General features: G+C 36.4%; 2 protein-coding genes across 2 annotated transcripts; both read left to right on the top strand.

Moving 5' to 3' along the window:
- The first annotated feature begins 2508 nt into the window (after window positions 1-2508).
- LOC117630405 (disease resistance protein RPM1-like) lies at window positions 2509-5561 on the top strand. The gene is made up of 2 exons (XM_034363137.1): window positions 2509-5195; window positions 5332-5561. Exons 1-2 carry the CDS (start codon window positions 2509-2511, stop codon window positions 5348-5350), a joined length of 2706 nt encoding a protein of 901 aa, XP_034219028.1. The 3' UTR covers window positions 5351-5561.
- Window positions 5562-11895: 6334 nt separating this feature from the next.
- LOC117632511 (protein MIZU-KUSSEI 1-like) lies at window positions 11896-12855 on the top strand. The gene has a single exon (XM_034366009.1). It carries the CDS (start codon window positions 11938-11940, stop codon window positions 12670-12672), a length of 735 nt encoding a protein of 244 aa, XP_034221900.1. The 5' UTR covers window positions 11896-11937; the 3' UTR covers window positions 12673-12855.
- The last annotated feature ends 4426 nt before the right edge of the window (window positions 12856-17281 follow it).

The raw sequence follows: 17281 nt of genomic DNA, 5'->3' as shown, positions 1-17281 counted from the left end.
ACAGAAATCCTGACGCATTGCATTCTATTAAGAAACTCAGTCCATCCAAGTCTTTCACACCTTGCCCCGCGACTCGACGCAACACAACCCCATGCACAATCTGCCCGCTAAACTGAATATTATCTATATTCAAAAGATGGTCAAAGCATGATGTCTTGAATTGTTCTAATTGTTCGGCACTCAACTTCGCTCGAATTGCAGCTAGGGATGAATTTGCATGTGAGCAGTTGTTCACCCGTGACGCATATGCCTCTGACTCTGGCCATACCAGCTGCACGTTGAATCCCATTTCCTAAAATACAAGATGAAATAACGTGAACACATATACTACCACGTTTTTGCACAATCATATTAGTATTTACACAACTAGTCAACCAGACACATTACAAATTTTACGAAGTACATGCGTATAGGGATTACTGATCACAGGCTTTAACATCATCAAAGCAATATGACAAATTTTGTGCAAATACATATTAATGCAATGATTATGTGAATTACAAGCAATAGCATGTGTTTTATTTATGGATCCAAACTCCAATCAATGGTTTATGCATTACTGAGTGTGAGTGCAATCTAGGCAAGTTCTGCACTTCACACACCTGACTATTATTGTCATCTCATAAACAACACAAAATAAATAAATAAATAAAAAAGATGGTGGAAGGAAGCAAAGCAAAGCATCTGCTCTGCTATCTGCTTGCTAAGCCATTGCCACATCCTTCTTTTTTTCTAGCTTTTTCGTTAGTCAGCCACTATGGTTCATGGATCAACCTTTATTTCAAATGCCTTGCACTTTTATTCATGAGTTTATTATTATCTGTTCTCACTTTTCACAGGCAAATTTAGTAACAAAGGAAATAATATTTATTTCAATATATATATATATATATATATATTCTAGCGCCAGAGAGATAATCTGCACTCTGTACTGCTTCAAATGTGGAAGGTTTTGAGGGCCTCCTCCAATTCAACACCATTATCTTATTCATATCATTATTGACATGTTATTGACTTAGTTTCATTCAGTTTTTTTACACATACCCAAGCAAAAATTAACATGCAAGTAAAGCACAAAGAAGAGATGCCAAATCCAACAACATTGATGGTACAAATTGGGGAAAACCGTTACTCTAACCCTAAACTCAAATTCCATAAATTACTCACCAAATGCTGATTATTGAACAATCACAAGGTGTCTGTGCGGGGTCTTTGTGCGGCTTTGCTCCACAAATGGAGCCTATCACTTCCAACGAATACGACTTTTCTCCTTCCCCTTCCAACTGCTTCTCCCCTTCACTGTTTCGGAATCCACGCATTTGCCCCTTCCACTCAAAGTAAACACTTTGACAGGGTTTATAGAATGGAGTTGCTTTCAACCGTTGCCTTCAACCGTCGTTACCTGTTGCCTTCAACCATCATTTGTTCAGAGCTATGGGTTTCTAAGAGCTTAGCAGTTTCTCAGAGCTATAGGGGTTTTTTTCTGTTCAAACTTCAAAGTTGCCTTTTTTTTTTTTTTTTTTTTTTTTTGGGACCAACTTCAATGCTGGGTATTAAATTCAGGTTTGAGTTCCTCACCTACCCGATTGTAAAACTTTATCTCAATTCTCCCTAACTCATAGATTGATCTGATAGTCATAAAGTGAACCCCTTATAACTTACCCCTTATAACTTCCCACTCATTATAATCTGAACGAACAAACTTTAGCATTTATTATCGTGTAAGAAAAAGGCTTCTCTGTTGGCTTCGCAGAGCATTGGTGGTGGGTATTTCATTAGTATTAGTGAAAAAATAGAACTTAATTTTCTGTTAGTGTATGGACACGTGTCTAATAAAGTAAAGGGACACCAAAGATAGAACCACAGCAGATCCGGACTCCCTCCTTTTTCTTTGTGTCCCTCTCTTCTTCTTCCTTTTTCTCTCTCCGTCTCTTTATTCTTCTTCCTTTCCCTTTTTGTCTCCCTCTCTTCTTCTTCCTTTTCTCTCTTTTATTTCTCTCTCCGATTCTTCTCTCTCTCTGCTTTTCTGTTGTTCTCTGCTAAGTCTCTTTTTCTTCCTCAGATTTTCTTCTCCTCTATTTTTTTTAAGTTTTCGGTTTCGGTTTCAGCAAGAATAGAACCATAGCGAGGTGGAATCTATTTTTTTGATTTTTCTCTTATAAAAAAGAGAAGAAGATGGAATCTATTTTTTTCGATTCTTCTCTTATAAAAAAGAGAAGAAGATGGAATCTACTTTTTTCGAGCAGCACTCAACAACCAGACAAATAGTCTTGAGCAATAATAAAAGTTAAGCTATTGTAGGCTTGTAGCATAGTTGAAGAATATTTGGCTCATCTTCCTAATCAAGCAGACATCCCTCATCCATCTTTTACACTTCCATTTTTCCTAAAATTTTGTATAACAAATGAGCATTACATTTCAACAGATTGATTGCTCCCTTCCCTATAATAAATTCCAGATGTGATCGATGTGCTCTTTTGATTAAGCTTATACCAAAATAAGGCCATTATGGTGTCAGTTTCAGCAGACCTATTCATTGGCAAATTTGTAGCCATTCTTGAGAATGAAGCAGCCTCCATAGCGGGTGTTCGTGATCAAGTTGATGTGATTAAGCAGGAGCTGGTATTCATGAAATCCTTCCTAGAGGATGCTGACCGCGGAGAGCACGCACACACACAAGTACAGAAAGCGTCGGTCGCAAGCTTCCGAGACTTGGCCAATGATGTTGAAAACATCATTGACGAATTCATGTATCACATGCACGAGCAGCAAATCGGCGGTAGATTTAGAAGGTGGATCTGCAAAACCGTTCACTTTCCCAAGAACCTTTGGTATAAGCGTCAAATAGCCAACAAGTTGCAGAAAATCACCGTGGCCATTAGAGCTATTCTAGAGAGAAATCAGAGATATGGTGGTGCTGCAGCTGTAGAAGGAAAAAGTACTTCTGAGGATATTCGAAGATGGGCGCGGAACCAAGCGGAGTCTTCTCTTTATCACAAGGAGGATGAACTTGTCGGGATTGAAGGCGATAAGAACATGTTACTGGGATGGCTGATGGATGAAGTGAAGCACCAAACTGTTGTGTCAGTGGTCGGGATGGGAGGATCAGGGAAGACAACTCTAGTTGCAAGGACCTTCAAAGATGACATTGTAAAGAGACATTTCGAATGCTATGCGTGGATTACTGTTTCCCAGTCTTATGTGATTGAAGACTTACTTAGAAGATTGATCAAAGAATTCCACAAAGAAAAGAAGGAAGACATGAATGCCATGAGTTATAACGAATTGCTGGAGATTTTGGTGAACTGCTTGGAGACTAAAAGGTACCTAGTTGTATTGGATGACGTGTGGGATGTCCACCTTTGGGAGAAAATAAGGTTTTCATTTCCAGATAAACAACTTGGAAGTCGAGTCGTGCTTACAACTCGAAGAGAAGACATAGCATCCTCTTCTTTTGGAGTTGAAAGCCATGTTCACAAGATTCAACCGCTGGAAAGGAGTGATGCCTGGGAGCTCTTCAGCATGAAAGCATTCTCAAGTTATCAGAACAAATCTTGTTCACCTGAACTTCTGCCTTTAGCTCGGGAACTTGTGGAAAAGTGTGAAGGCCTACCACTAGCGATCGTAGCCTTGAGTGGTCTCATGTCTTCTAAGAAGTCACTTACAGAGTGGAGCACAGTCTACAACAGCTTAAATTGGCATTTAACAAACAATTCTTTGTTAGAACCTATGAAGAGCATCTTGTTGCTTAGTTTCAATGATTTGCCATACAGATTGAAGCAATGCTTTCTATATTGTTCCCTTTTCCCAGAAGATCATGTGATCAGGAATAATAGGCTCATTAGATTGTGGATCGATGAAGGATTTGTTGAACATGTCAAAGGGGTCACACCAGAAGAAGTTGCAAAGGGCTATCTTATGGAACTCATTTTTCGTAACATGCTACAGGAAAGGTTTGTAATAGCCCACCCAGCATGTAAGATGCATGATCTTTTGCGGGATATTGCTCTGGCTATAGCAAACAAAGATAAGTTTTGCGCTGTACATGATGGGAGTGAAACAGTAGAAGAAACTGGGGCACTCCGTTTGTCAATTCAAACAACTAATGGAGAAATTGGATCATGCACAGGTATATCACGGCTCCGTTCATTTCTCGTCTTTGCCACTGGCGTATCCTCATTCTCTTTCTCAAATAAATTACCTTTTGACCTTAAATTGTTGAAGGTTCTAGATTTGGAGGATATCCCAATAGATAATCTGCCAGACGGAGTAACGAGCTTATTCAATTTAAAACATTTAAATTTGAAGGGAACTCTAATTAAGGAGCTTCCAGAATCCATTGGACAGCTCCGCAACCTTCAGAACTTGAACATCATGTCGACAAAAATAGAGGCACTTCCAAGAGGGATTTCCAAGTTGCTAAACTTACGTCATTTTCTTGTGGGGAGTTTGATGTCCGGAAAGCTAGTTGGGTTAAGAATACCATCAAGTATTAGTAAGATGAAGAAATTGCAATCTTTGGCATATATTGAATCAGAAGGAAACATTATTAGACTTATTGGAAGTATGACCCAGCTTACGTTCCTTGGCATTACAAATGTGAAAGAAAGAGACGAGGAGGACCTATGTGCCTCAATTCAAGAGATGAAGGTCCTTTCCCGCTTGCTTTTATTTGCAGCTGATGGAGAGGAATTTCTTCGAGTTGACGCATTGTCCTCACCGCCTCCCTACCTTGATAGACTTGACTTGATCGGCAAACTGGAAAAGGTACCACATTGGTTTTGTTCACTCCACTCTCTCGCATATTTGAATCTGCGTGGGTCCAGACTTGAAGAAGATTTACTACCTCATATTGAAGCGTTACCCTCTCTACGTTCTCTTTGGCTTGAGAATGCCTCTGTTACGAAAGAGTTATGTTTCAACAGAGGCTTTGTGAAGCTTCGGCATTTGTGGTTTTGGGATCTCGCATTATTAAATAAGATAACTATAGAAAAAGGGGCGATGCCAAATCTCGAGTTCTTAAGCATTGGCCGTTGCTTGACATTAGAAACATTGCCACAGGGTATTGAGCACCTTACTAAACTGCAACGATACAGATTTGATAATGTTTCAGAGAAGTTTAGAGAGTCCATAAAAGAAGGAGGTGTGGATCATCCAAGGATGCTACTCGTCGACGAGAGATGTAAGAAATATACGTAAGTATCTTTTATCCTTTCATTGACTTTCCTAAACTTAATGATTTGGAATATTGCACTTGTGTTCATATCTCTGTTAATGGATGTTTTGTTTGTTAATTACAACATTGCTTTTGTCTTTTCATATATTTTGCAGAAACATATACAGCGATTGAAGATTTACCCATGAGTTTGGTGGTGGGAAGGACTTGTTCGTCTTATTTTGACCCCCCAAGACTTGTTCGTCTTGGTGGGAAGAACTTATTTGCCCGTTTTGAAAAATCAAGTAATACCAAGTTGATTTTTTTTCGCATGTTTTAATTTGCATGTAATAATATTCGAGTATGCATCCGTCACTTCAGCAATTGGCAGATGTATGTCTATGATTAGCTTTTAAGATTTGGCAATGGGATTTCTATGTTCAGTGTGTTTGTACTTTCTTTTATGTTAATTAATTGTGTTTGTACTTTAAGATTTGGCTATGTATTCTTAACTGCTTTCCAACATCTCTCAAAAGAAAATGAGAAAACGCCCCACCCATGAGAAAACTTTCCTACAACGGAAATGTCACTGCGGCGGTATCTTAAGCTAATACACATTACTATGTGAGAAAATTAAAACATTGCAATGCATGATTGATTTGGAATACCGTCACAGTGGCATCTCGGATGTAAGTAAGTGATCACCTCCTTCATCAACCCCTCCATTTATAATTTCTTCTTTTCTTATTATTTGATATATACATTTTTCGTTTTTAAAGTATTTCTTAGGTTGTAAATTTAAGGCGTAAAATACTCAGTATTTGAACAACTTAATGAACATGAACAAATGAACAACCTAATGAACATGCAAGTTCCTTACGAAGAAAGGAAGTTCATTTGAGCATTGCAAGTTGCTCATTTGGGCAAATTGGGCAAGTTGATTGGAAAATCGAGCAGGTGAACATGCTTCAGTATTTGATATCCTGAGAATGCTACGCTTGTCCAAATGCTCTCAAATTTGGATACGTGATAATAGACCTCTTGATGAACAACTTTCATGAAGAAAGAAGGTTCATTTGATCTGACTGGAAGTCTGAGCTACCAAATTTAGCCATATTGAATTTGAATAAGGTAATGATATGAAACAATTTTGCTACATGGCTTCTAGAGGTCGTTGAGATTTTTGAGCGAAGAATCATTGGTGTCTCCAAACGACGGCGTTGTTTCCGGGTCTAAGGATTGGAGTAGATAGTAGGTGGAGATGAGGAGTCTCTGGGTGAGGGTTTTGCGATGGTTAGAGAATATGAGAGAATGCCACCGTAATTTCTTCAGGGAGGTGGTGCTTGGGGTGGAGCTTCTTCGTCGACATTGGAACCTTGCAAAGCAAAGCTGATTTGGGAAATTTTACCCTCTAAAATCCACAGCCAATCCAAGGGTTTTGGGAAGCTGATTTTCAGTTTTCAGAGCATTTCTGACAAAAAATACCCAAGCTCCTTTTGACTCTCAGAAGAAGGACCATAACTGATTTTCTTCCATTTTCTTTTTCAAATCATGACCGTAGATGCAGCGGTGCTGAATCTGTATGCAGAATCGCTGAGGCCAACGGGTTTTTGGGTTGGCCTTATATAAAATCGCGCCTCATTGCCGATTGGACTTGGGCTCTTCAAGTCTGTTTGCTAACGGATAAACTTTGTCTTTGAAATACAATATGCTTGGGTGTCCAGAGACTAAAATTGAGTGTCCATAGAATCACTGTGAAAAAAAAATTGGCCTTTTTCATTTGTTCGATTCTTGCTCAATGGAAAAATGTATTTATTTGTAGATCAATGATCTTAAGTTTAAACCCCCTTGATAGTTTAGTAGTGTGCGTATGTGTGTGTGAGACACCTCATTCGTCTAATAGTTTAGATTATTGCAAGTATTCAAAAAGTAATCAGTTGTTTCACTTCTTAATTAATATGATAAGAACATATATTTACTCCAATAATGATTTGGCTTCCTTAAAACAATTTATGTCACACATTGATTTTCGTATCATTGAGGTTGCAATTCATACTTTTAAGGCGGTTTTATTTTATTTTATTTTTATCAAAGAGAAACTTCATTAAATAATAAACTTCAACATTATAATCAAAAACATCAACATAACATCTAAGTACCAATTTTAAAAATGCAACAAACTAACATGTAAAAATCTAAAGCGGACAAAAACCATACTAAAACTATTAGTTCACATCACCACAATTAATCATAAGTCCAAACAAGGCGTTTGAGTGTGCTTCAAATTAAGTGAAAATGTACCCCACTTGGTTAGAGATCATATATAATATAAAAACTATCAAAGAACTCAAAATACTCAAAGAAGTTAGAAGTATAATCCAAGTGGGTTCAATATTTAGGAATTAGGAGATTGGTTGTGCCCACAAGAGCCGTCAATCAAAACTCAAAATACCCCAAAACAAATTTTAAATATCATGCAACCCAAATATGTATACAAGATTCATTCATCAATTAACACTTGAGTGGAACGGGGATAGTATTGTTTTGCTATCCTTGGCCAATCTCCGCATGCCACACGGAATAATGTTTCCACTTGACATATAATGATTGGCCGAAAATAGCAAAACAATGATAACCCTATTTCACATAAGTTTTTCTGCACTCTAAGGCTGGGAAAGTGCCTCCCTTCATTAAGACTTGGTTTCTGTCAATTGTCAACAATGCTTGCATCTTCCAAAATCTCCCCATTGGATGACATTAGATTAACAATTGTTATAACCTTTGTGAAATACTTCTCAATGCTTTCACTTTCTTGCATCTCCAACTTCTCAGATTCTCTCCTCAAATTTTGGAGTCAAACTTTCTTCACACTTTGTTTGATATGTTGTCTGAATTTTCTCCCATGCATACTTTGGATTTGGAAATTCTCTCATACCCTGGCACATCTCAATTGTTTAATAGATGTGGAAAAGTGCCTTGCTATCATTCTTTCAGTTTTCCTTCAATACATTTCTTTGTGCTTGAGTGAGTGTATGTTCATTTTCAAACTCCTCATAATTGTCTTCAACCATATTCCACAACTCCATGGCTTTAAAAGCACCTTCACATTGTTGCTCCAATTGTCACTATTGAATCGAGGAATAAGTGAAGTCAAATTGTGCCCGTCGCTTAAGTTTGCATTTGCCATATTGAAAGTATTTCAACTAAGTTCTGATGCCAATTTGTAGGAAGAAAAGAAACAAACAATACAAATACGCACTAATTTCTTGGGAGAACAGGCTCTTTGATTTCAATTCAACTCAACAAATAACATTAATAAAGACCTATTTAAAGACTTCTCTTATCGTAACTGTTTAACTCACTCTCACATCTTAATACTCTCTTATAATTAAAGACTCTTCATCAGGCCACTAATACATGAAACTAACTCTTTTTTTCCATTCACTAATACATGAACGTATTAAATCAAAGAATAAGAAAGGACTCCACATAATAACATATGGAAACTTCTTGACTGCAATAATGATGCATATTGGGTATTAAAATCGGAGAAGATGAGATTGGTGATATGATGAAAGGATCCAACTATACCCTAGTTACTAGGGTTTTGACTAACAAGACAATGAACCGGGAAGGTTTTGAAGGAGTCTTTCGCACCTATGGCATGGTGCGGACAGGGTATCGATAAAGGAGAGAGGGGTACACGGCATAGGGGGCATTTTTGTCCTTCATGGTGTTGTTTTCATTTTTGTTGAAAGTATGTTGTTTGCTATGTTCACATTATTAGTTGATTTCATGAAAAACCCTTTTTGTTTTCATGTATAAAAAATGTGTTTTTGATTGACTAATATGTTTAGTTGTAACTTGTAAGTAGACAAATCACATCACCTCCAATGCAAGCCCCCGCTAAAGCATGGCAAATAATTAACCTACACAAACGAGTTGTTCTTTTGCTCACTCTCAAAGTTATCTAGGTTAGAGGTTAGACTCAGCTACCTTACAACATCAATTGTTCTCAACTTCTAGTCCACAATTCACAGCATGAGTACGATTGTAAAAACAATGATCTCAAATATAATTTAATTTATTTTGAAATGACTAGCTAGCTTGTCTCTTGTAGCTAAAAATTGCAGAGAAACCAACCCCAAAAACCCAAGAAAACTAACCAGAGCACTACTATTCCAAACTAAAACTCCCAATCAACCTGAAATACCCCCAAAACTCATATTTATTCCTATTAATAGTTTTTTTTTTTTTTCCCTAGACAACTTATATTAGAAACCAGAAATTCTGCTTCTGATATCACTATACCCTGCAAAATCTTATCTTCAGGGACTTTCCCAAACAAGCTTAATCACAGTAGTACCAATAATCTTTCTCCTTTTTTTGTGGGTAATTTCTGAACAACATCCATCTCAGGCTCCTCTCTCTAATCAAACGCTTGTTTGTGAACCCCACTGATGAAAAGCAGATTTTGCTAAAATCTGCTCCAAAACTGCAGCTACAAAAACTGCAGCAGTATAGTAAGTGGTCGGCGGATTCGATACACATTTGACAAGACACATTGTATGCTTCCTTCAAATCCCCAATTAGTCATTCTGTACTTGGTGGACACTCTCTGTTACTGATAGCAACTCATGTTCTCAAGCTACTATACTTTTTGGTGTCGATTAAAGTTTATAGTAAATTTGGACAAGGGCCTAATTGCTTTTAACTTGTCTTTAGCCTTCAAAATTAATTATGTTCTTCCTTTGTGAAATTCTTGACATGCGTCCACATGCTAAAAAACAAGTGATCGTGGCATGGTTGACATGGACCCGGACAGAGTTGGCACACACCTTCTTTTGTCTCGGGCCCACTTCTTTGTCCATTTGTCATATAACCAACAACAAAAGTGGTATTTGAGGGGCACGATAGGTCCCAAAGACACGGCCAATTTTATATATAGTGAGAGAGAGTATGCAGTGCAAAAGAAAATGGCAAAAGGAGAAGGATACTGATTGCTTCATTTCTTGTACGGATATATTCCTCATTCTTACGAATCACAATTTGATATATATACGTAAAAATTATTTATTAAAATTATAAAAAGAAAAATTTATGCACATATGTCATATTGTCATTGACAGGAATGTAGAAACTCCTACTTACATAATAAAGAGAGAAATATTTTCCATAACTGAATACTTTTATAATTTGTTTTTATTATAGTCCTATCATTGTCTCTTTTTTTCTTTTTGTGAAATCAATTTAAGCTTGATTAGCCCCATCTTTTTGTCAGAAAATTGTTTGGTTTTCCCTTTAATCTGTCTTGCTTTATTTTGACCTTGTTATTTTTTTTTTTTTAAAAAAAAAAACTTAATCAGTAGGTTGCAAGCTCACTTTAGTCGATGCCCATATAAATAAAGGATCACACGTCTGCCTTAACGAAACCCTAAAAAAGAATTTGGGGTTTTGTGTCATCATCTGGAAACATACACATGGAAAGAGAAAGGCAAAGGACATGAGTGGAGAAAACCAGGCTAGAAAGTAGAACAAAACCCCATTTATTTGCTTCAAAGTCCCTCTCATGTGAAATAATACAAGCCAGGGAATAAAATCTAGTGCTAGTTTGTGGATGTTTTTCTAAAGTACCCCAACATTCGAGAAAAGGGTCACAAAGATTCTTGCATAAATTACTAGTTGAACAGTTGTAATTTGGAGTTTTATAAAACACAAATATTCAAATGCTCCAATGATTAGTTGATCGAAGAGGGGGATTGCTTATTCATCTTCATCATTATGTTTGAATAATTTCTTTGAATCAGAAAATAAAGTCCAATAAAGGGCAGTCCATGTATTGCTGCTTTCATCAGATGCTCCACTGAAAATACGAAAGAGCACATGTTCATTGGAAACTATTTACATTTTATGAAAACATCAAATTCAATTTCTCTACGAGAGATTCATGCTTTGCTTTTGTGGCATCATGATCTCATTGTTATGAAGGAAAAGAAAAACCAAAAAGTTACCTCATTGACTCAAATTTCTTACATTACTAAATCGATCATAATTTGACCTTAAAGGCTTGCTCATGAGAAACTGGTGATCAATAAGTAAATTATAATTAAACCCTAGCAATTGGATTGTCGATTCAATGTTCAATATACAACTTTGTTTAAGAGCATCAACACTATTTTGGCATCTGTTGAATTAAACTGCAGTTTTACTTGCAATGGTACAGTTCAATAGTTTCAGTTTATTGGCATGTGGGTCTCATAGTTAGCCTATTGCAATTCAATAGAGGGTTCATCACATAGCACCATCTATTGCAATCGCATCTATTGCAATGAACTAAATCATACCGTTGCAAGTGAAATTATACTATTTTAGTTCAATTTTATACAATAAAATTACATTGATCCTGACCATTGCAGATGCTCTAAATAAATTAACATGGTTGGATTCAATGTTCTTTACGTGCCAATCTCATTTTCACATGCATCATCACGAGAAAATAGTAACAATTGGGTGGTCTGACTTTTTATTCTTAATCTTTTAGTCAGAAATTGAAGGCTGTTTTTGTTATAATTAAATGAAAACATTTTCTTATAAGAATAAAAATATCCCACTGTGTTAAACGGCTAAATGAAGACAGTACGTACTCAGCATAATAAAATAATTAGTGGACAAGACAAGACAGCTCTTCACTATATAAACCTAGAGTCCTCTACACCATCTTCAACCACCCAATAAACCCTTTGGTTCTAGTTCAAATCCTTTTGCCAAATAAAAAGCCCCATATGGCCTATCCAAGAGTTGGTGCCACCACCATAACCACCGGTGTCACCACCGTGGACTGCCAGAAACAAGTCAGGTCGTGGCGGCTTCTTCGCTCTCTCATCGAACTTCTAATCCCAACTTGCAATTGCACCTTCATAGAAGATCATGATCAAGATCAACTACAAGCCAAACAAGAACAACAAAAAAGCCACGCCAACAACTACTACTATCCCCACTATCCCCAACCCAGCTTTGCTTGTTCCAACAACATCATAACCGGCACCATATTCGGGTACCGAAGAGGCAAAGTTAGCTTCTGTATCCAAACAAACTCCAAGTCCAATCCAATTCTACTTCTTGAATTAGCTTTGCCCACAACGGTTCTAGCTAAAGAAATGCAAGGCGGGTTTCTTAGAATAGCACTTGAGTCTACTAGCCCAGGAAATGGTGCTAGTACTAATTCTAATTCTCTTTTGGCCACACCTGTATGGACCATGTATTGCAATAGTAGAAAAGTTGGGTACGCAATCAAGCGCAGGCCTTCAGAACATGACTTGGAAGCACTGAGGATGATGGGTTCAGTTGTTGTTGGTGCTGGAATTATAAGTGGTAATAAGGAGGATGATGAGATTATGTACCTCAGAGCCAACTTTGAGAGAGTTTGTGGTTCAGCTAATTCTGAGTCCTTCCATTTGATTGACCCAGATGAGAGTATTGGCCAGGAGCTTAGTATTTTCCTTTATCGTTCAAGGTGACCATAATTAAATGATTATGGTTTTAAATTGGTTTGTAATTAGCACAGCAACCCATAACTTATATAGGACCCTCTTTCTTTCTTTTTTGAGCTGTGCTTTTGTGTAGCAGGGCTTTTGTTTTTGGGGGTACCAATTGTAAGGGTTCTCTCTAGTTTACATGTATCTAATTGGAGAATAAGTGCTTTTGGGGTACATGTGTTAATCACTTTTATCCATGCCTCATAAAGAGTAGAGATTTGTAAGAAGTTGGAAGTGAATGTGTAGCTACAAGCTTTTTAATTTGTCTTCTCAATCTTAACCTTTTATTTGTTGCGAGTGTTTGAATGATGTGGTAGCTGTTTAATAAATTAATTATGAACTAGTAGGAGAGGCTTAAATGAGATGAGAAGAAGAAGAAGAATTTATAACAGAGAAATAGAAGAATTTATAACAGAGAAATCTAACGCAAAACCTAGAGTAGTGGAAGGGGTAGCAAAAGAGGAGTCTTCTTCTAGAGGAATGGAAGGGCTATGCGTTCTTCCAACACAATCTGAACGCCATCTTTTTTTTTTTCGAAATATTAAATCAATATATAATAAATATAATATAACCTTAAAATAATAAATTGGGCCTCCTGAATAGTGGGCCCAGGGCGGTCTCATTGCCAGCCCCTGTTCAAAGCCGGACCTAGCGGCCCTCAAGGTTGACATATATTCAAGAGCAACCACCATTCGTGTTTCTATTTTTTATTTTTAAATCCAGGATACGAGACTAGACAGTAACAGAGCCACCATGGGGTTAATGGGGTTAGACGACCCCATGGCAGCCATTGAAATAGGTTTGAAGGTCCTTGTTTGCTGGTGGTGCGATCTCATGGAGTTGCCCACCAACTGCTCGACGGAAGTCTAGAGAAGACGAATGAGCTGTGCAGTGCATCTTGTCTTTTCTTTTTCTTTTTCTTTTTCTTTTTTTCAAAACAACTCGTTTTGGTCCAAGCAAATTTTTTTTAAATGACCTGGCCAAAACGACACCATTTTGGGGCAAGACTTAAAAAAAGAAAAAGAAAACACTAAAGCATCACCCAAAATCTACCAACCTGATAGTCACCCATCCAAACCTCAATTTTCTTATTCTTTCCTCAACCCTAACCCTAATTTCCCACCAAACCCTCATCCCCATCTCCTCTAGCACACCAACTTTGCCAATCTCCGCATTATGATTTAATTAGGGAGCTAGTATATACCATAAATTCAAATTCAATTTACCACACTTAAGATGATTTGATTAAAAAACAAAACTATAACCTCAAGAACTACCCTAAAGATTTACCTCTAAATCTCTATCTTGGAAACCCTAGCCACCTTTCTCCCAAAAAACACTCTTCGAGCCTTTTCTACTTTGAGGGGGAAGCCATTGTTCTTTCCCCCTCTCCCCTCTTCGCTTCCTCTCTTCCTCCTTTCACCTCTTTCACCTCTTTCCTCATTTTCAGAGACAAAGGGTTTTCCCTATTTGTCTTAGTTTTGTTATGATTTTCATCCAACCATTATTGGCGGCTGCGGCTCAACGTCGGATCTTCACCTGCATTTCAACGTCGGATCTCCACCACCATCTTTTTTGCAATTTCTTTATGTTTGGAATAAGTTGCAGAGACTCTTTGGGTTCTCTGTGTTGTTTTCACCTCTCCTTTTGTGAGAGTTTTTCATCTCTCCTTTGTGAGAGCTTTTCATCTCTCCTTGGTGAGAGTTTTATTTGTATTGTTATGGCTTGGTTTTTTCAAGCTTTATCTTTTTTTATTATTCTAAGTTTGCAATCTTAGTTGAGATGCCTATGCCAGAGTTTCTTCGATCTTGCCTGATCGTTGGTGGAGACATACCTGATTTTCTTAATTTTGATATTAGATCACTCCGTTATTGTAATGGCCCTTTTGTGGCTAGTTTGTATTGGCCCTTTGTGACTAGTGGTTTTTTTAGCTGAATTATAAATGCAATCATAGAATTTCTCAAAAAACAAAAACAAAAACAAAAATCACTAAATACTTAAGATCACATCGTATAGAATATGAATGAATAAATGCACAAACTGATAAAACGAACACAAGCAAAACAAGATGAAAATGATGATTTCGAGCATTTATCATATAAGTATAAATATATATATATATATATATATATATCACTATAACTATCAATTTGAGGTTCTGATCAACACAACACCTAACAGCTTAGGCACTAAAAACAATTTCTGAACTTTTACACTATAACTTCATGAGATCACAATTCTGTATCCGTTACTGAGACCAGCTCTTGATTTTAATTTAATATATATGTTTATATCCTTGGGTTTAATTAATTTAAAATGATAAATATCAGTGCATATAAAATATATATATATATATATATATATAAGATAAATATCATGTCATATGCGCATGCCTATTTGTTTGTCGATAAGGGAAGATCAAACCAATGCCACTTATTGCAACTTGCCACATGCACACCCCAAAAAAACAAATAAAAATAAATAAATAAAAAATCACTTTCATTTGCAAGGTGTCAACCATAACCCAACTCAATCTACTTTTTCCTCCAAAAAATTATAGGTGATTCGCACATGACCTTTTGAAAATTTGAAGGATATAATTAACGTAATTTTTGAAGGATCATGTGCGAAACACATGCAATCTTTTAGATGGAAAAATTGATGAAGTTAATCGCAAGTATACATTGCAACAAATTTTTAATCAAATAACAATTGATTCAATTTTATTTTTTTTTTCTGATCGTAATTATTCCTTTACCTCACGATGGACCACCAAAGCATATTTATTCGGATAAAAACCAGATTGCTTTCATGTTGCTACAAATAGTTTGTAGCCCTTGCCCCAGAGAGAGAGAGAAGTGACATTTTGGTTTTTAATAAGTTGGTGTGCGTGTGTGTGGGGCTAAATATATTTCAAAATGGATATGCAGTTGCATGAATAGCTGTTGCTGATTCCTTATGTCGTTTCATACAAAACTGGACACCAGGGCGCGGGTTTCATCACATTGTACTGCTGTCTGCTCAAGAAGAAAGTGGACTGTGGATATATAAGCAATTGTCCATCCACACTTTTGTTTTTGGACGTAAATGTATCCACTTTGTTTCAACCATCCATCCACCATGCTACAGTTTCAACATCTAATTATTCTTTCTTTTCTTTTTTATATAATAATTTATTTGATAAGACTTTTTTTAAATAACTTAACAACAATTAAAGGTCTTTGTCGGCATAACATAATTAATTAATGATGGAGTTGTATGTACAAGAATGATTAGTATATGTTGACCTGACCTCCAACCAAACCAAACAGTCAAACCATCGGTTGATCGGCTTTTAATAACATAATATTACATTAGTTTAGCCCATTATGGGTTTTACCAAATCAGCTCTACCTAATATATGTACCATGTTGGGTTTCATGGTGAACTCGAATTTGGAGCCTTACACATTTTCCTTTTTGAAAAGGCATGAAAATTTGGTTGAAGAATACACAAGTCCCACATCGGAAACTTAACAAAATAGAAAGTCTCATATAATAAATGGTTCCACTTCTAATAACATCGATGCCTCTTTGTATAAAATCTCACACCTACTAAACAGGTAGTTAAGTTGGGGACATGGAGTCCGTCTCTCTGAAATCTTAACAAATTTTACCAACCCTATTCTTGTAACTTCTTTTTTAAGATAAGCAAGCGAGGGAGTTGAAAATTAGGAGCTCCCATGGGATTGGCTCTTGTACCATAATTTGGAGGTTACCTATATCGAGGTGTATATTGATAATCTCGTTCTTTTTATCTCTTTTATTTCTCGTATCACGTGAAGAGAAAGATAGAGATATGTGAAAATTCTCCTCCCATACAACTCCAATTGATCTTCTTCCTTAATTAATACACATGGGGGCTAATTATTTGTTATACTTTGATAATGTCATGTTATTCCACATTAGGTTTAGGGTTTTGTATTTCTTATTTTAATGAGTTTTTTTAATTTTAGAATGATTGAGTTATTAGTTTTCAATAGTCAAAATAAGAGATCACCCAAATACAATGATAATTTCATCACATCTTCCTCGGATTGTTATTTCTTTATTACAACAAATTTAACTTCATTTTGGAGGATAGATAGTTTTGGTTTTGTTGACTTCTCTCGGGTACTTAGCAAATTTTACCATTTGGGTGGGTATGTATTTCTATCATGACCTGCATTGTACACCTTGCTTACCATACAAGGATAAGGGAAACAAAGGTGGAACAATTTGAGGTATTTAGAAAGAGGGATGTTATGCATGATAGTGGATGTATGGATAATTGTTGATGCATGCTTATTCCATAATCCATTAATAACTAATAATCACCCAACTTGCACAATTTTCCTTAGCGTAATTCATCTAGAAAACGTGAACAAACTTATCCATGGACAAGGCGTTGTTTATTCGTAAGACAATACGAACTTATCACTCACAAATTCATACTAACATAGAATGTATGTCTATCATAGTCAATAAAATATAGAACGAGTATAATTCGTATAAAGCATGTACGTGTATTATTCAGCAAATCTCTTAAAAATATAAGGTGAAAAATTCAACAA

Source organism: Prunus dulcis, chromosome 6 (genome assembly GCF_902201215.1).
Source record: "Prunus dulcis chromosome 6, ALMONDv2, whole genome shotgun sequence".
NCBI lineage: Eukaryota > Viridiplantae > Streptophyta > Magnoliopsida > Rosales > Rosaceae > Prunus > Prunus dulcis.
Note: the sequence above shows the minus strand (reverse complement) of the source record. Positions and strands in the feature narration are given on the sequence as shown.